Source organism: Notamacropus eugenii, chromosome 3, assembly GCF_028372415.1.
Source record: "Notamacropus eugenii isolate mMacEug1 chromosome 3, mMacEug1.pri_v2, whole genome shotgun sequence".
Taxonomy (NCBI): Eukaryota; Metazoa; Chordata; class Mammalia; order Diprotodontia; family Macropodidae; genus Notamacropus; species Notamacropus eugenii.
The window spans coordinates 109,334,415-109,357,926 of NC_092874.1; the positions used below are offsets into that span (position 1 = coordinate 109,334,415).

The 23,512-nt window shown below is 37.6% G+C and overlaps 1 protein-coding gene across 14 annotated transcripts in view; it reads left to right on the forward strand.

Moving 5' to 3' along the window:
* Positions 1-23,512, forward strand: part of HIPK2 (homeodomain interacting protein kinase 2) — a 256,347-nt gene that overhangs the window by 52,279 nt on the left and 180,556 nt on the right. For 2 of the 14 annotated variants that reach the window (XM_072650082.1, XM_072650083.1), the window contains one exon: positions 6,750-6,856. The exons of the other annotated variants lie outside the window; for them this stretch is intronic. In XM_072650082.1, coding sequence (XP_072506183.1) covers positions 6,847-6,856 — 10 coding nt within the window. In that variant the 5' untranslated portion in view covers positions 6,750-6,846. The remainder of the gene's footprint in view (positions 1-6,749; positions 6,857-23,512) is intronic. 14 annotated transcript variants of the gene reach the window in all.

Here is a 23,512-nt window from a genome sequence, read left to right on the forward strand (position 1 = left end):
ACTTATCCCTTTTGTGTCCTTCAACTTTTTTGTGCTCCTTTCTTTGACAATCATGTGTCAAAATATTAAAAAGGAGAAGTTCATGGATCCCAGGTTGAGCATACCTGGTGTAGGGTTTCCCAGTGAGGAAACTTTGTGCCAGTGCAGATCTACAACTGTTCTTGACCTACGTGTGAGTCATAGGTAGTACTAGAATTCAGATTTGTCTAACTCTGTGGTTGCCTTTCTATCCATTAATTCCATCATGCTGCATCTCCACACAGACATACATCTTAAAGAGCTCCAGGACCAGAGAAATTCCTAAGTTGACTCTGCTTAACATTTAAAGAAACAAGAAATTTCTGTACCATTATAGAATATTTATAAACATTAAAATGGTAAGTGACCCAATTTTTTCTTTGAGAAAGAACTTTAATTTCTAAATCTATAGGTCAGCATCACTAACGAACTAGATGATTTTTAGCAATCTCTGCCTCCCCCCTTTCAAATGTCTCTGTTGAAGATGAAGGGGAATAATTTTTATTTTCATTTTTTCTTTCATGTTTTCCTGTTACTAAAATTACAAGTTGAACTAGATAAAGGTCCTTTCAACTCTTCAGTCATAATCTTTATTACTTAGACAGTCAATTTGTGCTTAAGTGCAACATTTGTCTAGGCTGAGCATTCTTTGAAAATTGTGGAGTGGGCTTCGTTTTGCCTGATAGAGTGAGCTGAGGTTAAGTTACTACTTCATACTGACCCCTTTGCATACTAAGGCTTACTTAGAGAACCATAGATAGGATCATTACCTATCTTAGGGTTAGTATAGTCCTCTTGTCACCAAGCTAGTATAATTTTTTTCCTACCAGCTTTGAAGGGACAAATGCCTGCTGGTGAACCTACGTTTAGCACACCTGGGTGTTTTCCCTGGGCCTCCTCCTTGTGTTTCTCTCCTCTGCAGGCATGTACTCCTAAGGAACACACTACCACCCACCTTATCTTCCTGCTTAGTTTTTGTCTCCTTGTACTCACCTTCTCTTGTTCTTGTTCTGTCCCAGCTTCTCAGAAGGCATTTTTTGGGATGTAAACTGTGGCTAATAGTAACTACTGTAGAAATCATTATTGTGACAACAGCTTTGCAGCTGCAGAGGGAAAATTTGAGAGAGAGATTGAGAGCACCAGTTTGGATCCTTTCTGCAGTGGTCCTTTACACAGAGATACCTTTTATCTAGTAGTGGTGCCTATGTTTTATCAGGCCTTGCTTGCTTGTAAATCTTCAGGACTAAGTAGGCTGCTGACAACAAATGTCTTTCAGCTTCTCTCAGCTATTTACTTAGTGTCAAACAAAACTTCTCTTTGCTGTGATTTTTTGCATCCAGTCTTTCACAGAATGAAAGAGGGGTGGTCACTTCACAGAATCCCAGACTTTGGAGGGACCTCAGAGGCTGTGTGTTTCAACCTTTATCTGACAAGAATCCCCTATGTAGCATAACTGATAAGTACTTGTTTGAAGACTGCTGGCAGGTAGGGTAGGAATGGGTATAGAATAAGACCTTCCATCCCCTCAGGCAGCCCATGGTGTTTTGCGTTAACTGTTTACAAAACCCAAAGTGTACCCCAACTTTGCCAGACACTTCTGTTGCATTTCCTTCTCTTCAGAGATGTATAACTCTATAGAGTTATATGAGGACAACTTAAGAAATGGTATGTAGTAAGTTAGATTAGTGATCTCTCCAACATGGTCTTCCATTTCTTATAGTGGCAGCAATGTAGAGATGATTAAGTTACTTTCCATTATTTTTCCTTAAAGATATAAGTTGAACATTATAAATTATTTTTACAATATCTGTTTAAGGTTTCAAATAGTTCTAGTGCATATGTGAATAAGGCCTTGCTTACCTAATTATCTATGCTTTCACAAATGAATACCCTTTAATCCTGTTTCCTCATAGTTTTAGTCTTAATTTTTGCCATCTATATGAATGTAGAATATAATTTGAGGAGAAACCTTGTTAAGTATCAAATAATTAAGTACTTTTCAATTGACCTACTTCCATCTTCAAATTCTTTTTGTACTTTATTTGAAAGTAGAGTTGAAATAAGGAACCTCAAGATTTTTTTCCCACAGACTTGAAATGCTACTTTCAGGTACCCTACCCCACTGCCTTTATTTAATCTCTGCACTGGATCATGCTACGGTTATTTCTTGCAAGGTCAAATTGTTCCTAAGTCAACTGGGAAACTTTCCATTCAGTCAGATGAAGTTAAGACTTTCTAGCAACAGCTTTGAAGGTGGGAAGAAGATTTTGTTTCTAATAGATATGAAAACATAAACATAAAGAAGAGATGATTTTTCCACTTTGTCATTGAATTGTGATCACATAGTTTATGATTGTCTCACATGGCATAGTGCCAATAAGGAGGGCAAGTAGGAACTTCCAGCCCTGAACTCTCAAAGATCAGCATTCTGGCATGCATACATTGTCTGCAGAATTTCTGAGAACTGTTCATTTTGACCATTGACAGTTTGATTCCCTCCAGTATAAGAACTCTAACCATTTTCAAACATATTGCAGATTTTGAGAAAGAAGGAAAAGCAAGTACAAAGCAGTTATATCTACTTTGTGAACTAACAGGGTTTGGTTTTTTTATCTTAGTCCTCCAGTGAGGGTACCTCGGTGATTAAATAAATAGGCATCTGTGACTTCATAGCATAAAAAGGGAATGAACAAGGTTCATTTCTGTAGGTAGCAAATGAATAGATTTTCTTTCTGTTATTGCTTTTAAGTAATCCTCATAATTTCAAGTAAAACAACCAATAATAGAGCAAATCAATTGATTTATTCTTTTATCTTTTAAAAAAATTACATATTCAATTTAGCTTGATTCTGATGTTTTTCTTTTACTTTCATCATGATTGGATAATACTTCTTGGATGGAAGGAGATCCAGGAAGATATGAGTTAATGAAATGTTCAGTGGAGATTCAATCCAAGCCATATAGTTTAACAAATGGACCCTGCAGAGAGTGGAAGTACAGTTAATATTTTGGCAAAGGGGAACAAAAAGATTCCAGTGGTGGGAAGTTAAGGCAGACAGCAGGGAGCTGTTTGGTGAAGGACAGGCAATACCATTTTTGTAGTTCAGAACTTAATTATTAGCTGGTTCTACATGAGACTGAGTTCCTCTTACCCTAGAAGGATAAGAGAGGGCTAGGGGATAGGGTCAGGTAGACTTAAATCACCTTAGGGAATTTGTAGAGTTTGTTGGATATTGATGGAAGTGACAAGGAGAGAGTGTTAATTGACTTTGCTAAACAGTAAAAAGACATAAATTCTGATCTTCTCTGTAATATTTAAAGACCTTTAGCACTATTTATCTTTGCTGTTCAGTATCTTTGTGCTGTAAATTTGGAAATGGTGTTCAGTGTTTGATTATAATGGGATTAGATGTCCTAATCCTAAAGTCCATTGGAGAGTAGTATCACAGGTAGTGGGTATAGGAACTACTACTGCCCTGACCCCTTTTCTTCAGAAGCTGTCTGATTTTCTCTTTATCCTAGTAGAGGAGATGAAAAGGAGGCCTGGAGTAGTTCTGAGAGCGATCTTCCCCTTCTTTCAGTGTGCTTTCTCTCTATCTTCTCTAGTGTTTCCTCTGTGTTCTTCCTTTAGAGAATTATTCTATAGCAGGCGTTCTTCCCTTGGACTTCACAGATTCCTGTGGATAGATTTCAGGGCATCCACAAACTTGAATGAGGAAAAAAAATTATACCTTTATTTTTACTATCATAACAGAAATTTAGCATTTCCTTCAGTTATTTAAATACGCTAGAGGTCCATGGGCTTCAACAGGTTTCCAAAGGGATCCATGAGTCCCAGAAACTTAAGAACCTTTGCTATTCCGACCAACCACCTAAACAATGGCCTTTAAGACTAACCATATCAGAGCTCCTTCTTGCTACTGTGCAAATCTTTGTTGATGGCAGTCAGTTCTGCTTCTAGCGTACTCACCCTGTGCCTCTTTCATGTGGCAGTAGCACGTGAGTTCTGTGGTGCCATAGCCTAGGGACACACCAACCACATTCCTCATTGAGTAGACAGACTTGGGGTCACCATGTGGTATTTGTAACCATTTGTGGAAATGGTGCTCTGAGAATGTAAGATATGGCATATGGAATAAAATGCAACATTTTGATTTCAGCACTGTATGTTCTTGTGATTAAAAATAATGAATTTAATTCTCTGGCCCAGGGAAACCCTGAGTGTGTTAGTACAATGGGAGAAAGAAGGTAGGAAATAAGTTTCTTTTCCATCTCTCCCCGCCCACCCCCCAGACTCCACCAGTGCAGTATGCTATTTGCCTACATTCTCACTCAGAATTTAGGAAGGCAAAGACAATTCACATCTCCAAGGGATTCTGCATTGCAGAATCTTCAGATGCTCACCACTTCCCTTATACTTGTGAGATATCAGAGTGGATTATGAATTGATCAGTTTTCTAGTTAAAATAATCTCACAGAGATGCTTCTGGATGCAAAGGAAAGTGGCTTTCCCTCCACAACAAGGCAATATGTATTTCCTGGTGCTTGGGGAAGGGGCAAAAGGACTGGAGAGATGATTTCATTGCATAGGACAGAAGTTTCCTGGGTGAGGAAACTTGAAAACTAAAGATAGCTTTGTTGCCAAAGCTCAGAAGCATAATTATATCCAAGAGAGTTTTTGATATTGAAAGAAAAACATTAGGGTTCTAAATCAAATTGACAGGATTTTAGGATCTTAGAACTTGAACAAACCTTAGAGGTCACAGAATCACTTTTTCATTTTACACATAAGGAAACCGAGGCTTGGAGAAATTAAGGAATTTGCAGAAAGTCATATAGGTAGTAAGTAACAAATACAGGATTCAGGCTGAGGTCCTCTCTCTCCAAAGGCAGTATTTTGTCCATTAAACTGTGCTAAAATAACCAGCTGTTATTCAATCCAGTAATTATGTTTATTCAGAAGATTCTTATGGAATAGATGTTTTTGTATTTCTTCTTAGTCATACACAAATGATATGTCCTAAATTTGATTCTCACCTCTCAAATGTTGGATAATATAAAGTTTCCTCTGATAGGGAGAAGGAAGAAACACCTTCTTCTATGTCTCTCTTGTTTTCTTTGGTTACTGTTACAAATAGTAGTTGGAAAAATGAAAGGGGTAAATAGTAAAGAATATCATTCTTGGTTTCCCAAAGCCTTTCCTATTGCTTTTGGAGAAAGGGCAAAGGTGAAATCTTTTGTACACTGCAAGAATTAAAAAAAAAAAGAAACAATCACACTTCTTGTTTGTTAAAAAAAGCAAACCCATTCCTCAAAACTTATCTCAAAGAATACTTTATGGAGATTTTTTTCCCCTGATTTTGTATGTTTCCCAACCTTAAATTTTCCATTTTATACAAATTCTTACAGTATTTTGTTTGTGCCTCTCATTCACTTACCACACTCTAGCCCAATTATATTTATTTGCATATTTTCTTTCTTAGATTGCACAGTTCTTGAGAACAGTGACTGTCTTAACCTTTATCTACTACAATTTACTTATATGTAAAACAAAGTAGATTAGATCATATTGTCTAGATTATCTCTAAATTCCCCTCCCAATCTAAGAAGACATGATTCAGTAAAGACTCCTTTTTCGAGAACAACCAAGCTGCCTGGTTTTACAGGTTAGTCAACATGGGGAGCTATCTGACTCAAGCTTGTTGCTATTCACATCATAAGCAGTGGTTTTAGGTTTTCTTCCCCTTCCCATACATGTACACATATCTTTTTTGTTGCCACTGTTTCTGTTTACTCTCTTAAAACTCTTAGCTCAGGAAAATCTCTCACTTCTTTACTCTTCCCTCTTTCACCTTTTCACCTTTTATGATGCTTATTGGACTCATGGCACCTAGAAACCTTGTGTGATGGATATTCTTGTTTTCCCGCACCAGCAAGTTTCTGGAAGTAACTGGATCAGGCTACCTACACATTTTTTGCTGCCACTGCCTCTCCTGTAAAGCTTAGATTTCTATCATTCCTGAAATAGGAATGAGCCTTATAACTGATCTTCTACCCTCTTGCTGAAGAAACTTGTGCCTCCTTCAAGCATATTTCCACTAGCTCCTATATGAACTTGTTCCCCAGTTTGGGTCATGGCTTGCAAGTTGTGCCAGCTTTGTTATAACCAGTCCTTCTGTTGCTTGGAACTTCTTTTCTTCTCTGATTGCGTTTCCTTTTCTTGTGTTGGGTCTTTGGGGCTAGTGTGTGTCAAGTGGCTTGACCACCATCTGTGCCCAACTAGTGGAACCATAATAGGGTCAGGCTGTGTAGCTGGGCCCTATTTCTTGTGTTCCATTCAGTTTTTGCACCCAAATATGAATAATGCTTAGGGAATACAAGGGAAAATCACTGAGTTTTTAAGTGAAATTTATGTAATAAAGAACTAATGCTATCAGTCTCTAAAGTGTCCTGAAGTTCCCTTCAGCATCTCCATAGGAGATCCTTTCACCTCCTTATACTTCTCTAAGTTTTCCTCAAGTCCCTGCTATCAAGATAAGGAAGAAAATTTTCAAAATATAATCTGATTGTATTAAAGAATAAAAAAAATGTGGGGAAACCTCCTTTACAATTTTTTGTTGTTGTTGTTGTTAATTATAAATGTAGAATAGTAGATGGCTAAAACTGGAAAGGACCTCAAAACTCATTTGAGGTTCTCATTAGTATTGCGTTCTCCTGTTTTTCATTTGCAGATGTATAACATTTCAGCATTTTAGGCTCTGAAGAGCTAGAAGAACCTTAGGGATCATCTAACATTTTGCAGATGAAGAAACTACAGCCCATAGAGTGATGTATACAGGTAAAGAGTGGGAGACCTAGACTCTAATCCAGGTACACTGTTTCCAAATCTAGTATTCTTTCCATTACAACAAAGGATTATTCATCAATTCATTGAGTACCTCCTTTGTATGGCCCTGAGAAAATCCATACCAATAAGATACAGTCCCTGCCTCGTGGAGCATACGGTTTGATAGAAGTTAAATAGACTTTGGCAAATTAGCAATGGATCTTATTTTCACCTCTAGTCTCTTCTAAAACATGAGAGAATTATGTTGTACATTCTGAGACAACTAACATACACATTAATGTTTGTAACCCATTTGTAGTTAGGGAGGGACAATCTGAATCACAAAAGTGATATCTGGACCATACAAATAGGTAAATGTCAAGTTCTTACTGAAGGACATTTGTCTAAAGCTATATGAGTACTCAGCATTATCAGTAGAGAAGGAAACCTGACTTAGAAGTATAGTAATGAGGCAATAGGTAGCTTCCTTACATTTACTGAATAAGATAAACCATCCAGTTCTGTTGAGTAATACTCTCAGGACTGGTGTGATGAAATTGACTCAGAAATGTAAGAGATCCTTTCAATAGACCAGAAAACAAATTCTACATTGGTACAATTTAGAAAGGACCATTGAACACAAATTAATCTTCTCTAGGATACCCATACATGCTGAGTGTAATCCTCATCAAAATACAGCACACTAAAGCTCATTTACTACCCTTATGAAGATATGCATAATTTTTCTTGCCTTTTTTCTTTTCTTTTATTCCTTGTTTCTTTGCTTTCTGTCCTTTACTTTCCTATCATTTTGTCATTCCTATCCTTTTCTTCGATCTTTTTTCACATTTAAATTTTAGAGATAGAATTTTCTCTTTCTTCTCCCTTCTCAATAATATTGCCTTGTAAACTTTAGGGCACTGTCTACATGCTGCTGTTCCTCAAATAATCTGATTCTGAGGTTTGTCAGATGTCAGATGTAACTTAGAAGCACTGTAATGAGGGAATCAATTAGAGCAAAGAACTGTAAGGTTAAAGTCCATGTGGCAAACAGGTGTTGATTCTAGAAATCAAGTGAGAAATACAGGTTATTGTGTGACCAGAGGGAGATGAGATTAATCCCATATTTGACTCTAGGTCTCTGGGGAAGACAGCAGCAGCAACAACACAAAAATGTTCTTTGTGATTTGCATCTTAGGCCTCGCTGTGTCTGCACTGCATTCTGTATGTAGGAATTTGGGTGTTCTTATAGTTGAAGAATAGAATTTGTGAGAAAAACCTTCAAAATACATAAAACATGAGCCTAAAATGTAGCAAACAGGTGTTCCATTGAGACTTGAACACAGATGGGTGGATTGTGTTCTGGCCCCATAGTAGAATAGTCCTGATGAAACAATACGATAAGAGATGAAGATTGAGAAAGAGCAGGTTTGGTTAAACTGCTTCTCAGAGCACCATGTGACTTTAACCGATAAAAAACAGCTTCTAGGGCTGCTTCAGATACTTTTCTTAGCAACTTTGTTGTTAGAAAGGTAGATTCTGATGAGTCTGATGTATTTTTTCTTAGTACCAGGATTTTTCCTTAGTACCAGAATTTTTCTGTGAGTGCTGAGGTGATTCCTGTTGCCTTCCAGCAGACAGATCAACACTAAGTAGTTAGGACAGTGTACATCTTATCATTTGTTCCAGTATGCGTCTTCTACTGTAGTAAATACTGTATTATATCTTTAGAAAATTCTAATAGAAATGCATTTCCAGTTCTAAATAGGCAAATGGAATTTTCAGTTTACAAATAGGATCTCAGAGCTGGAAGTCATCCCAAAAACACTCTAATTCAATCTGTATCTTTACAAGAGTCCTTTTTACATCATATCTGATGTGTCATCCAACCTGTGCTTGAAAACATCCAGTGAGTGGGAACTCACTCCATCCTGAGGAAGCCCATTTCCACTCTTGTAGAGTTCTCAGTATTAGGAAGTTCTTCCTTTGATCAAGCCTAAGTCCCCCTCTTTGCAACTTTCACTCATTGCTCCTAGTTCTGTGCATAGGGATCAAGCAGTACAAATTGAGTCCCTCTTCTTAAATACAGTGATTATGGTCCCCCTAAGTCTTCATTTTGCCAGACTAAAACATTCCCAGTTACTTTAAGTAATCCTCATAATGGCATGATCTTGAAGCTCTTTATCTTTCTGGTTGCTCTTTTGGACATTCTCTAGCTTATTAGTATCTTTTCTAAAATATGGTATTCAAGATGGCGGAGTAGAAAGACGCACATACGCTACCTCCGAACCCACTGCCCATAAAATTTCTGTAAAAAAAGAACCACTGGTGAATTCTGGAGCAACAGAAGCCACAGAACAACGGAGTGAAGGAGATTTCTGCTCCCCAACCCTGCCTTGGCGGCGCAGCATGGAAAGGAGCAGATCCAAGCAGGCTTCAGGGACAGAATCTCCAGCGGCCGCGTGGGTCCCTCCACCCACAGGTGACGGGGGTCGGTGAGAGGGTCTCTTTGGAGGGTCGAGAGGGGTGTGGGGTGCCCCCATAACTCAGGCCCCCTCGGGAGGCAGCAGCGGAGGCGGGAGCAGATCAGGGCTCCCCAAGCAGGCAGGAGCCCGGATCCATTGTTGAAGGTCTCTGCATAAACCCCCTGAGGGAACTGAGCCCGAGAGGCTGCCCTGCCCCCACCTGAGCACCTGAACTTAATCTCACACTGAATAGCAGCCCTGCCCCCTCCCAAAGCCCTGAGGCTGGGAAGCAGCATTTAAATCTCAGACCCCAAGCTCTGGCTGGGAGGATCTGGAGGCGAGGTGGGGGTGGAGAGGACACTCAGAAGTCAAGTCACTGGCTGGGAAAATGCCTAGAAAAGGGAAAAAAAATAAGACTATAGAAGGTTACTTTCTTGGTGAACAGGCATTTCCTCCCTTCCTTTCTGATGAGGAAGAACAATGCTTACCATCAGGCAAAGACACAGAAGTCAAGGCTTCTGTATCCCAGCCCACTCAATGGGCTCAGGCCATGGAAGAGCTCAAAAAGGATTTTGAAAATCAAGTTAGAGAGGTGAAGGAAAAACTGGGAAGAGAAATGAGTGACATGCAAGCAAAGCATGAAAAACAAGTAAACACCCTGCTAAAGGAGACCCAAAAAAATGCTGAAGAAAATAACACCTTGAAAAATAGGCTAACTCAATTGGCAAAAGAGGTTCAAGAAGCCAATGAGGAGAAGAATGCTTTCAAAAGCAGAATTAGCCAAATGGAAAAGGAGATTCAAAAGCTCACTGAAGAAAATAGTTCTTTCAAAATTAGAATGGAACAGATGGAGGCTAATGACTTTATGAGAAACCAAGAAATCACAAAACAAAACCAAAAGAATGAAAAAATGGAAGATAATGTGAAATATCTCATTGGAAAAACAACTGACCTGGAGAATAGATCCAGGAGAGACAATTTAAAAATTATGGGACTACCTGAAAGCCATGATCAAAAAAAGAGCCTAGACATCATCTTTCATGAAATTATCAAGGAAAACTGCCCTGAGATTCTAGAACCAGAGGGCAAAATAAGTATTCAAGGAATCCACAGAACACCGCCTGAAAGAGATCCAAAAAGAGAAACTCCTAGGAACATTGTGGCCAAATTCCAGAGTTCCCAGGTCAAGGAGAAAATATTTCAAGCAGCTAGAAAGAAACAATTCAAGTATTGTGGAAATACAATCAGGATAACACAAGATCTAGCAGCTTCCACATTAAGGGATCGAAGGGCGTGGAATAGGATATTCCAGAAGTCAAAGGAACTAGGACTAAAACCAAGAATCACCTACCCAGCAAAACTGAGTATAATACTTCAGGGGAAAAATTGGTCTTTCAGTGAAATAGAGGACTTTCAAACATTCTTGATGAAAAGACCAGAGCTGAAAAGAAAATTTGACTTTGAAACACATGAATGAAGAGAAGCATGAGAAGATGAACAGCAAAGAGAAGTCATAAGGGACTTATAAAAGGTGAACTGTTTACATTCCTACATGGTAAGACAATATTTGTAACTCTTGAAACTATTCAGTATCTGGGTACTGGGTGGGATTACACACACACATGCACACGCACACACACATAGAGACAGAGTGCACAGAGTGAATGAAGAGGATGAGATCATATCTTTAAAAAAATGAAATCAAGCAGTGAGAGAGAAATATATTGGGAGGAGAAAGGGAGAAATGGAATGGGGCAAATTATCTCTCATAAAAGAGGCAAGCAAAAGACTTATTAGTGGAGGGATAAAGAGGGGAGGTGAGAGAAAAACATGAAGTTTACTCTCATCACATTCCACTAAAGGAAGGAATAAAATGCACACTCATTTTGGTATGAAAACCTATCTTACAATACAGGAAAGTAGGGGATAAGGGGATAAGCAGGGTGGGGGGGATGATGGAAGGGAGGGCATGGGGAGGAGGGAGCAATTGGAGGTCAACACTCATGGGGAGGGACAGGATCAAAAGAGAGAACAGAAGTAATGGGGGGCAGGACAGGATGGAGGGAAATATAATTAGTTCTTACACAACACTACTATTATGGAAGTCATTTGCAAAACTACACAGATTTGGCCTATTTTGAATTGCTTGCCTTCCAAAGGGAAGGGGTGGGGAGGGAGGGAGGAAGAGAAGTTGGAACTCAAAGTTTTAGGAACAACTGTTGAGTACTGTTCTTGCCACTAGGAAATAAGAAATACAGGTAAAGGGGTATAGGATGGAGACAAGGGTAGAAAGGGAAGAGAGGGCAGATTGGCAGACAGGGGCAATTAGAACGCTCGGTGTTTTGGGGTGGAGGGAGGGGACAAAAGGGGAGAAAATTTGGAACCTAAAATTTTGTGAAAATGAATGTTAAAAGTTAAATAAATAAATAAATAAATAAAAGAAGAAAAAAATATACGGTATTCAGAACTGAACAAGTATTTTGTATCTGGTGTGACCAGAATATAGTACAATGGGACTATCACTTCCCTCATCCTGTATATTATGTCTCTTTTAATATGTGAAAACTGCATTAGCTTTTTTGGCTATCATATTATGTTTTTGAGTTGTTGTTGCAGCCCACCAACACCCCCAGGTCTTTTTTTTTCGAGAATAATTGCCACTCCTGAAGTTGATTTTGTGAATCCAAGTTTAAGACTTTACATCTATCCCTATTAAATTCCATCTTAATAAGTTTGGCCTATTGTTGTAGCCTGCCAAGATCTTTTGGATCTTGATTCTGTCATCATATCTTAATTAATTCTTCTATTTTTATGTCATCAGCATATTAGGTAATTTTACCATCTAAGACTTTACTCAAGTTCATGATATGTGTTAACACAGGACCACATACAATTTGATGCTTTTAGAGACTTCTTTCCAAACTGATATTGATCCCTTAATGACTACTTTTTACAATGGACTCTCTAGCTAGTTTTGAATTTGCCATAACTATTTGTATTGTCTAATCCACATCTCTTCATCTTTTCTATAAGATTAGCATTAGGTACTTTGTTAAATACTTTGCTGAAATTAGATAAACTGTATCTATAGCACTGTCTTGTTCTATCAGTTAATAACTTCTGAAAAAAGAAAATGAAGCTAATCTGCCATGACAATTTTTTCTTAATTTTTCATTTTTAACACTGTTCATATCACATAAAACAATTCCAACTTTTGGTCAGGTGATATTTCTTTTAAAGCATTTACAATATATACCACAAATGAATTTTTTTTAAACATTAACCAACTGAGACACACATAATAATTATGTATGCTAACTTCACAAGCCCTTGACCTAATTGTCTCCACACTATTACTAAGAATTAAAGGACCCTGACTTGTTGTTGTTGGTCTAAAGCCCTCAGCCTAACAACTCAATTTTAGACTTAACCTCAGATGTTCCCCTACCAACGATCTATAATTTAATAGATCTAGTATTAAGCTTACAAACTTTTTGACTATAGGAAATTGTCACTAAGAGTAGGAACATTGCTGGGAAACAATATCTCTCCAACTTCATGTCGATTTCAGGCAGGAGTAGATTATCCACTTGCATTCACTCAGGCTTAAATTCTGCCAAGTGTCAGTGGGGAAATTGAGTCAGGAGAATCCTACCTCAGCCCAGGCTGAACAGCCGCTCTCCCACCCTTCCCATGAGATCACCTTTTTCAGTTCATACCGGCATCTCATAGGCTTACTAGCATCATGAATTGGAGACTCAGACCACCTTTCTTACTATCCATACCTGGAGTTAGACTCAGAAGAACAGTCAGTTAATAGTCCCATAGCATCTTAAAATAGCAAGTTCCAATAACCAGGTTTCAGATATGACTATAATTTCACATTGGCTAAGGAACATCTTTTAAGGCAAGTCTTAAGTGGCTTACATGCCTTTCTATACATGTTCTAGTTCCTGATTAAATAGCAAACATAAAATCAAATTTACCATTAAAACCTTAACTGTTCCATCAATGCCAAATTTTACCCGAGGTTACCTGCCTCTAGGAAATTTAGACTAAAATTCTTTTCCCGAAACTAAAGATGTCTCTGATTTAGTCTCAGTAATTAATTCAGTCAGTTGTTTCAATACTAATTGCTTTTACATCACTTTGTAGCATGACCATTTTTTTCTCCCCATCTCTCCCCTCCCCCCACCCCCTAATACCTTGCATTCTGATTACCCCTTCCCTCAATGTACCCTCTCTTTTATCACACCCCTTATCCTTCTCTTATCCCCATCTTCTCTTTTTTCTTGTAGGGCAAGGTAAATTTCTATAGCCCATTACCTGTGTTTCTTATTTCCCAGTTACATGCAATAATAATTCTCAACATTCCTTTCTAATACTTTGAATTCCAACTTTTCTCCCTCCCTCCCTAACCCTCCCCACTGAGAAGGCAAGTAATTCAATATAGACTAAATATGTGTCATTTTGCAAAAGACTTCCATAATAATCATGTTGTGTAATACTAACTATATTGTCCTCTATCCTACTGTATCCCCCTTTATTTTTTTGTTCCCTCATTTGACCTTGTCCCTTCCCAAAAGTGTTTATTTCTAGTTACTCCCTTTTCCCATTTGCCCTCCCTTCTATCATTCCCCTCACCCCACTTGTTGCCTCCTCCCCTGCTTTCCTGTAGTATAAGACAGATTTTCATACCAAATTTAGTGAGCATGTTATTCCCTCCTTAAGCCATATGTGGAGAGAGTAGCTTCACTTTTCACCTCTCCCCTTATCCCTTTTCTCCTCCATTGAACAAGATTTTTCTTGTCTTTTATGAGTTATAGCCTGCCCCATCCCATTTCTCTCTTTCTCCTCCCAGTATTTTCCTCCCTCATCCCTTAATTTTTATTTTACTTTTTTTGTGGATATCATCTTTTCTGATTCAACACAACCTGTACTCTCTGTTTATATGTGTGTGTTTATATGTACAATCCTCCACCTACCAAATACTGAGAAAAGTCTCAAGAGTTACAAATATTTTCTTTCCATGTAGGAATGTAAACAGTTCAGCTTTAGAAAGTCTTTTATGATTTCTCTTTCCTGTTTACCTTTTCATGCTTTTCTTGATTCTTGTGTTTGAAAGTCAGATTTTCTCTTCAGTTCTGGTCTTTTCATCATGAATGCTTGAAAGTCCTCTATATCATTGAATGACCATTTATTCCCTTTAAGTATTACACTCAGTTTTGCTGGGTAGGTGATTCTTGGTTTTAATCCCAGTTCCTTTGACTTCTGGAATATCCTACTGCAAGCCCTTAGAACCCTTAATGTTGAAGCTGCCAGGCCCTGTGTTATCCTGATTGTATTTCCACAATACTTGAATTCTTTCTTTCTAGCTGCTTGCAATATTTTCTCCTTGACCTGGGAACTCTGAAATTTGGCCACAATATTCCTAGGAGTTTCTCTTTTCAGGTCTTTTTCAGGAGGTGATTGGTGGATTCTTTCAATGTTTATTTTGCCCTCTGGTTCTAGAATATCAGGACAGTTTTCCTTGATAATTTCATGGAAGATAATGTCTAGGTTCTTTTTTTGATCATGGCTTTCAGGTAGTCCCATAATTTTTAAATTGTCTCTCCTGGATGTATTTTCCAGGTCAGTTGTTTTTCCAGTGAGATGTTTCACATTATCTTCTATTTTTTCAAACTTTTGGTTTTGTTTTATAACTGCTTGGTTTATATTACAGTCATTCATTTCCCTGAACTCAGTTCTCTCTTTCAAAGAACTGTTTAGTTCAGTCAGCTTTTGAACCTTCCCCTCCATTTGGCTAATTCTACTTTTTAAAGCCTCCTTCTCCTCATTGGCTTTTTGGACCTCTTTTTTCCAATTGAGTTAGCCTCTTTTTTAAAGGTGTTATTTTCCTCAGCATTTTTTTGGTTCTCCTTTAGCAAGCTGCTAACTCGCTTTTCAAGCTCTTCCCTGGCTGGAGCTCAGTTTAAGTTCCCTTTGGATATCCTGGAGGCAGGGGCCTTGACTTCCTGTCACAGTATGCCTTGTTCTTCCTCATCTGAAAGGATGGGAGGAGACTCCTGTTCATCAAGAAAGTAACCTTCTGTGGTCTTATTTTTTTCCCATTTTGGGGGGCATTTTCCTAGCCAGTTACTTGACTTCTGAATCCTTTGTTAAGAGGATGGTCCTATTGTCCCTCCTTTCCCCAGTGCCGTGTTCAAGGCTGAGATTCAACTCAGCTGCTCGATTTCCTCAGGGCTTTGGGTGGAGGCAGGGCCATCACTTAGGGCTGAGATTTAGATGAGCTGCTCCCTACCACCAGAGGCTTTAAGCTGAGCTGTTTGGACAATGGACCCAGGTTGCTTCCCAACCACTGTAGCTGCCTGCAGTCTGCTGCTGCGGCCTCTCCTGTGGCCTGGGGCTGGAGGAACCCCTTTCTGTCTTGCTCAGCTGGGAAAGCCCTCCCACACTGACTTTTGGAACTTTCTTTGTTGCTTGTGGGTTGAGGTATCTGGGACCCTCCTTACTGGGAACTCTGCCCTGGAGGTCTGTTCAGGTCCTGTTCTTCCCAGTGCCACACAGCCAGGGCTAGGCTGTGTTCTGCTCAGCGTCCCGTGTGATAGACCTTTCCTGTTGGCCTTCCAGGTTACCTTTGGTTGGAAACCTCTTTCGCTCTGTTGTTCTGTGACTTCTGCTGCTCTAGAATTTGTTGAGAGTCATTTTTTACAGGTATTTTGCAGGCTGTGGGGGAAGTGCTAGAGTATATGTGTCCTTCTACTCCACCATCTTGCCTCCGCCCCCCATGACTTAATTTTTGAGGAGCTATGATGCCTCTTTGAGATTATTTCCTTTTCTGGATGTTTACTAACCATTCCTTAAATAGTATATTCTAGAATTTTACCAAGAATTTCATTAAACTCACTGACCTGTAGTTTTCAGACTTCTTTCTTTCTCTTCTTTGAAAATTGGGACATTTGTCCTTCTCCAATCTTGTAATAATAATGACAGTAGAGACTGATTATATAGCACTTATGACCTTGCAAAGTACTTAAAATTCACTCCAGCCCTGTGAAGTAGTTACTAAATTATCCCTGTTTTTATATATGAGGATATTAGACTAAAAGAAGTCACATCATTTACCTATGGTCACATATCGCTAAGCATCAGAGGCAGAATCTGAACCTGGATCTTTCTGATTCCAAATCCAACACTTTCTCTGATATATGAAAGATGCTCTCTAGTTTTCCATAATTATATCTATGATGTAAATTTATGAAACATTGTGGTTGTAGTAGCTAGCATCATTATCAGAGATTGAAAAGTTACTAATCCGTATTCGATCTTTAAGAGACATTTCTAAGAATACCCAAATATTCAATTATACCCTTTCCTTTCCTTTTTTAAATTACCCTCTGATCCATATCAAACTTCACTTTTTGCTTCTTCAGTGCTAATTAAAGTTTGTTTTTGAAAAATAAATTTTAGTAGTAATGAATAAGTGGGTAAATAGGAACTAAGGGTATGTGACATTGGAAGATGACGAAAAATTTTTAGAAATGTTCTGTGAATACTACCAAATACAGATATGATCATGTCATTTTTCTGCTCAGAAACCTCCAAAGACTCTTCTTTGCCTATTACATGAAGTCCATGGCCCTTAGGTTGGCATTCAGGATTCTGCACAATTCCTCACTCTATCTTTCTAACCTTATATCATATTCTCTGTCATATGCTGGATGCTCCAGACAAACCCATCTACTTGATATTGGTAGAAAGAGACTGGACTTTGGATTCAAATGATCTAGCTACAAGTGCTAATGAGATGATCAGTATCCTTGTGACTGAACCTCACTGGGTCTCAGTTGCCTCAGCAACTGAGTATTTGCACTGACTCCCTTGCATTTTGCAAACTATAAAGTGTTCTACACAGGTGAGCTGACTCCCCCCATGTGGTGACCATTCCCCACTTCCATCTCTTCTTAGGTAAAATTCTGCTTATCCTTCAAGGCTGCTCATGCAATAACTCTTCCAGATAGCTTTCTCTGATCTTTTAGCCTGAAATTCTTTCTCTTACACTCATGGAACTTTCTACCTCTCATCTACTTTGCTCTCCTTTTATGTTTATTTTTGCATATATTCACATTCAACTTCTCTCTTTTACTCCCCTCCCCCAAATTGTCTGTAAACTTTTTGGAGACAGAGACTGCATATGGTTCATCTTTTTCTTTTAATACCTTGTACTTAGCACTAAATAAATGTTTGCTAATTTTAATTGTATATTTTGTGGCTCTCAGACTTTTCAGAATGATTTAGGTCAGAAATTTTGGTTAGTCTGATCTAGGATATGGCAAGAAAACTTAATGGTAGAATTTAGGGTAGTTTCCTAGATCTTGGAGACAAAAGAATTCAAGACAATCTGTTTAGGAATCAGAAGTGCAGTTGTAATATAGAAATCAGTTCTTTATAAGTTTATATAAGAAGGAAAAGTTCACTTTAATCTTTGTTTAAAACTTTTGTGTTTCCTCCTTTGGCTTATGTGTCCCAAGGATGACATGTAATAACTTTTCATATTGAATAATCAGACTATAAACAGTGTTGTAAGAGGTGATTTTCTTTTCATATTTCATAGAATTTTGCCTTGATTACATCACCAAGTTTGTTTAGAAGAGGGCAAAATTGAAATACTTCCAGTGGTGTACTAAAAGGGCAGTTAACATTTGAGGCCAAAATTTGGGTGTATCTGGCAGAATAATGGGAGACTGATCCACTATATATAGGAGGGCATGAAAACAGACATTTGTTAGTCCTTTCGTGTTCTGTTAACAGCCCAGGATGCATCTGTTTGTCTAGTGCTTCTGAGAAGTGCTGCAGTTTCATTTAAAGACAAAGCAGTCACATTGCTTTCAATTGTCCTTACTCTCTTTAGAGGTTTTTTAAACTAACTCTCATATAGCTGTAGGATCTTAAGGGTGTTTTAGGCAAATCAGAAAATGAGTCATGTTTCTTAAGGAAGAAAAATGAAAAATGAAAACTTTTTTTAGAATGCAATTCAGCAAACATTCATTAATTGACTATTTAGTACCAAGCACTGTTCTAGGTGTTGGAGTCAGAGACGAAAATGAAACAGCTCCCACCATCAGATGTTTTACATTATATTGGAAGGAAACAACACAAACACAAAAAATAAATATAAAATGTATACTAAGTAAATACCAAGTAATGACATGGGGGAAGAGTGGGCAGAGAATGGTCAGCTTGATAAAGCATAAAGCCATCTTCCTACTTGAAATTGTCTTGGAAGAGAGTTACTACTCCTTTTTAAATTTTTTTGTTCTCTCCTCCCCTCCACCTGCCACCGCACAATAGAGAAGGCCGCAATTTGACAAAGATGTGTAAATGTACATAAAAGCATACTAAATGTACTTGTGCTTATCAGTTCTCTCTCTGGAGATGGACAGCATCTTCCTTCATTGGTCCTGTATTTGCATTATTCAGAATAACTTGGTTGTTCATAATTATTCTTTGAACAGGATTGCTGATACTGTTGCCTCTGCTCTCTTCAGTTTTCATTATTTCATGCAAGTCTTTCCATGTCTTTCTAAAAACCAATCCACTCATCATTTCTTACAGCACAACAGTATTCTGTCACAATCATGTACCACAACTGGTTTAGCCAGTCCCCAGTTGATGGGCATCCCTTCAATTTCTAGTTCTTTGCCACCACCAAGAGCTGTTATAAATATTTTGGAACATATAACATATAGATTGTTTTCCTTTTTTCCCTAATCACCTTGGGAAACAGACCTAATAGTGGTATTTCTGGATCAAAAGGCACACAGAGTTTTGCAACTCTTTAGGCACAATTCCCTATTGCTTTCTAGAATGGTTGGATGAGTTCACAATTCCACCAACAATGTATTAATGGCCCAGTTTTTCCACATCCCCTTCAACATTTGTCATTTCCCTCTTTTTCTCATTTTAGCCAATCTGATGTGTGAGATGATATCTCAAAGTTGCTTTAATTTGCATTTCTCTAATCAACAATAATTTAGAGCATTTTTTCATATGACCATATACTTTTGATTTCTTCATTGAAAAACTGCCTGTTCATATTCTTTGGCCACTTATTAATTGGGGAATGACTTCATAAATTTTACAAAGTTCTCTACATATTTGAGATATGAGAACTTTATCTGAGAAACTGACTATAAAAACATTTTCCTGGTTTTCTGCTTTCCTTCTAATCTTGGCTACAATTTGTTTTATTTGTACAAAACTTTTTTAACTTAGTGAAATTAAAAATTATTCATTTCATATCTCACAATGCTCTCTGTCTCTTCTTTATTCATAAATTCTTCTCCTATCCCAATTCATTGGTCTGCTTTTTCTCTATTTTATTGATGTAAGCATTTAGAGATATAAAATTTCTTCTGACAATCCCATAGGTTTTGATATGTTGTCTCATTATTATTGTTCTCTTTAAAAAAAAGTATTTGTTGTTTGTGTGATTTGTTCTTTAATCTACTTATTCCTTAAGATTAGGTTATTTAGTCTCCAATTAATTTTCATGGTCTCTTATTAAATATAATTTTAGTGCATTATGATCTGAAAATGATGATTCTCTGCACTTGAATATAAAGTTTATAATGCTATAATAAATGGTCAATTTTTATAAAGGTGTGTACTGCTGAGAGAAAGATATATTCCTTTCTATTCCCATTCATATGTCTCCAGATATCTATCATATCTAGCTTATCTAAGAGTCCATTCATCTTGACTTCTTTCTTATTTATTTTTTAGCTAGACTTATCTAGTTCTGAGAGGGGAGGATTAAAATTTCCCACTATTGTAAGTTTTGCTATCTATTTCCATCCATTTAGCTTTTCCTTTAAAAATTTAGATGTATTCCATTTGGTACTTATAGGTTTAGTATTGATATTACTTTATTATCTATGGTACCTGTTGTCATAATGTAGTTTTCCTGTTTAATCTCTTTTAGTTAAATCTATTTTAGCTTTAACTTTGTCCAAGATTATGGTTGCTACACCTTCTTTTTTTTCTGCATCAATTGCAGCATAATACATTCTTTTCCAGCCCTTTATTTTTACTTTATATGTGTGTTTTATTTTAAAATGTTTCTTGTAAACAACATATTATCACATTCTGGTTTTTAATTCATTCGCTATCCATTTCTGTTCTGTTGGTGAGTTCATCCCATTCACATTCAGAGTTATAATTACTGTGTGTGCAATTCCCTCCATCCTATTTTCATCACTATTTATTCTTCTCTCCCTCCCTTTTTATCCTATCCCTCAAATGTCTAATTGATTTCCAACCGCTGCTTCCTTAATCCACATCCCCTCCAATAATTTCTTCCTCATCCTTTCCCTTACCTTCCTATTTTTTGATCTGCACACCCCTCTCTTATCCTATCCCCTCACCCTACTACTTCTCTGTAAGTTAAGAAGACTTTTATGCCCTTCTAAATGTATCTGTTATTCCCTCTTTAATCCGGTTCTGATAAAAATAAGGTTCTAGCACTACCAGCTCTCTACCCTTTCCTGCCGCCTCTGTAACAGTTCTTTCATTCACATCTTATTTGTGTGAGATAATTGCTCCATTTTACCTCTTCCTACCCAATTTTAATTTTTAGGATCATCCCATCATAGTCTATTCAATCCCAAGCTTTCTATGTATGTATGCTATTTCAAACTACCCAAGTAATGATAACATTCTTAAGAGTTACAGATAACGTTTTCCCATATAAGAGGTAAAGATTTTGACCTTATTAAGGCCTTTATAATTGGTCCTTAATGTTTACCTTCTTATATTTCTCCTGAGTCTAGTAGGTCACATTTTCCATTTAATTCTGATCTTTTCTTCAAAATACCTGAAAGTCCTTTAGTTTATTAAATGTCCAATTTTTTTTCCATTCAGGATAACACACAGATTTGTTGGGTAAATTATTCTTGGTTGCAGCCCCAGCTCCTTTGCTCTTCAGAATATATTGTTCCACAGCCTTTGGTCTTAATGTAGAAGCTGCTTAACTCTTGTGTTATTCTGATTGTAGCTCCACAATATTTAACTTGTTTTTTCCTAATTGCTTGTAGTATTTTCTCCTTAACCTGGAAGCTTTGAAACTTAGCTATGATGTTCTTGAGTTTTCATCTTGGGATCTCTTTTAGGTGGTAATTGGTAGATTTTTTTCTATTTCTTTTTTACCCTCTAATTCTAAAACTTCAGAGCTGTGTTCCTTAATAATCACTTGAAGTATAGTATCTAGATTCTTTTTTTGATCATAATTTTCAAGCAGTCCAATAATTTTTATATTGTCTCTCCTAGATCTGTTATCTAGGTCAGTTTTATTAATGAATGTTTCACATTCTCTTCTTTTTTTTTATTAATTTGATTTTGTTTTGTTATTTCTTGGTGTCTTATGAAGTCATTAGCTTTCCCCTTGCCAAATTCTGGTTTTTAAGGAATTATTTTCTACTGTAAGTTTTTGGATCTCCCTGTCCAGTTGGTTGACTTTCTTTTCATAATTTTCTTGATTTTATTGCATTACTTTTGTTGGTTTTTTATTAATTTTCCCTCAGTCTCTCTGATTTTAAAAGTCCTTTTTAAAGCTCTTCCAAAAACTTTTTGGGCTTGTGACCATTTTGCCTTTTTCTTTGAGATAAAAGTAGCTGTTGTAACTTTATTCAATCTTCTTCTGAGTTTGAACCCAGATCTTTTCTGTCACCATAGGAGTTATCTATGGTTGAGTTCTTTTTTGCTTACTCATCTTCATCATCATCCTTGTCCTCATCATCATTTTCTTTTAGCAGCTTGTCTGTTAACTTTGTATTAAAGTTCGGTTCCATTCCCAAGGTGTTTCGGATAACCTCAGACTTCAGGTTTTTTGTGTTGTTTTTCTGAGCTCTATGTTCAGGTATTCTGCTGAGCCATAACCAGAGCCTCCTGCAGTGTTGTCACTGAAAATGCTTTTGTTCTCTGCAGTCCCTCCTACAGCTGCAAGTTTCACTTCACTCTTCTGGAACCCAAACCACGGACTCTTGAGTGCTCACAGCCAACAGGGTCCCTGCCATCTGTGATGGCACTCACCAGGATGTGCTCACTCCTCACCCACAACCATAGCCTAGGACCATGTCTGGTCAACTCACCTGGACCCAGCATTCAGAGCCAGCAGAGGGCCCTGCAATCTTCCCCAGATCAGCCATTGGACCCCCCTACACTGTCAGTGAAGCGAAAGTTCCTGAAGCTGAGGCTGGAGCTTACACAGCTGCCTCCTGTGCTCACTGTTTGTTGATTCAGCAGTATCTGCCCAGAGGTATTTGCATTTCATTCAGGTCAAACCACAACCACTGGAGATCAGGTCTTTCCTAAAGTCCTCTCAAGTTGTTTTAGGAAGACTATTAACTGCTTTATCCCAACTTTTAATTATTTCTGCCACTCAGTGTTCCCTTTGATTCATTATTTTATATTGTTTGTGAGGGAATTTAGGAAAGCCAGGTAATTTTCTGCTTTATTCAGTCATCTTCCCAGAATCCTCTCCTTGCCACTACTCTAGAAGAGGGGTGTGGTGGAAAAGAAGAAAAGGAACTAATTATGGAAACTGGAAACACAAAGGAGATAAGTGAATGGATGCCTGGTGGCTTATAATGTTAAAAACAACAACAGGAAAAAATAATATTATCTTGGATGCAAATTTGTATTTGAGGTAAACTTTTCAGAGTTCAAGGAAGATGAAATTAAGTTATCCCCCACTGAGAACATACTTTTTTTCCTGCTTCTCCAAATCCTTTAGAGAAACAGGGGAATCACAGGCCTATCCCTGGCCAGGTTTGATGAACACTTTTGTTTCCTTCTTCCTGGATGAAACTATCTCTATCTACCCTCTCTTCTTACCTCTGACTCCTTGTCTTTTTGAGTTCTGGCTCATAATTTTTGATAACTGTCTACTTTGCTTCCTTCTCTTTCTGGAGCTAAGCTTCAAGAATTGGTCTAATACCTTCTGTAGTTTTTTATTTTCTCTCTCACCTGGAAAATACTTGTGTTCTTAGAAATCCAACTTCTATCTCTGTAGGTGATTACCATCATCACCCACTGTCTCTGGCCTTGACCTCTCAACAACCTATATTTCCATCTATATGATTCCTCCACTTGGTTAAAGGCATTAAATTTAACTAAAATAAAACTTCTCAAAAATAGAGTTCAT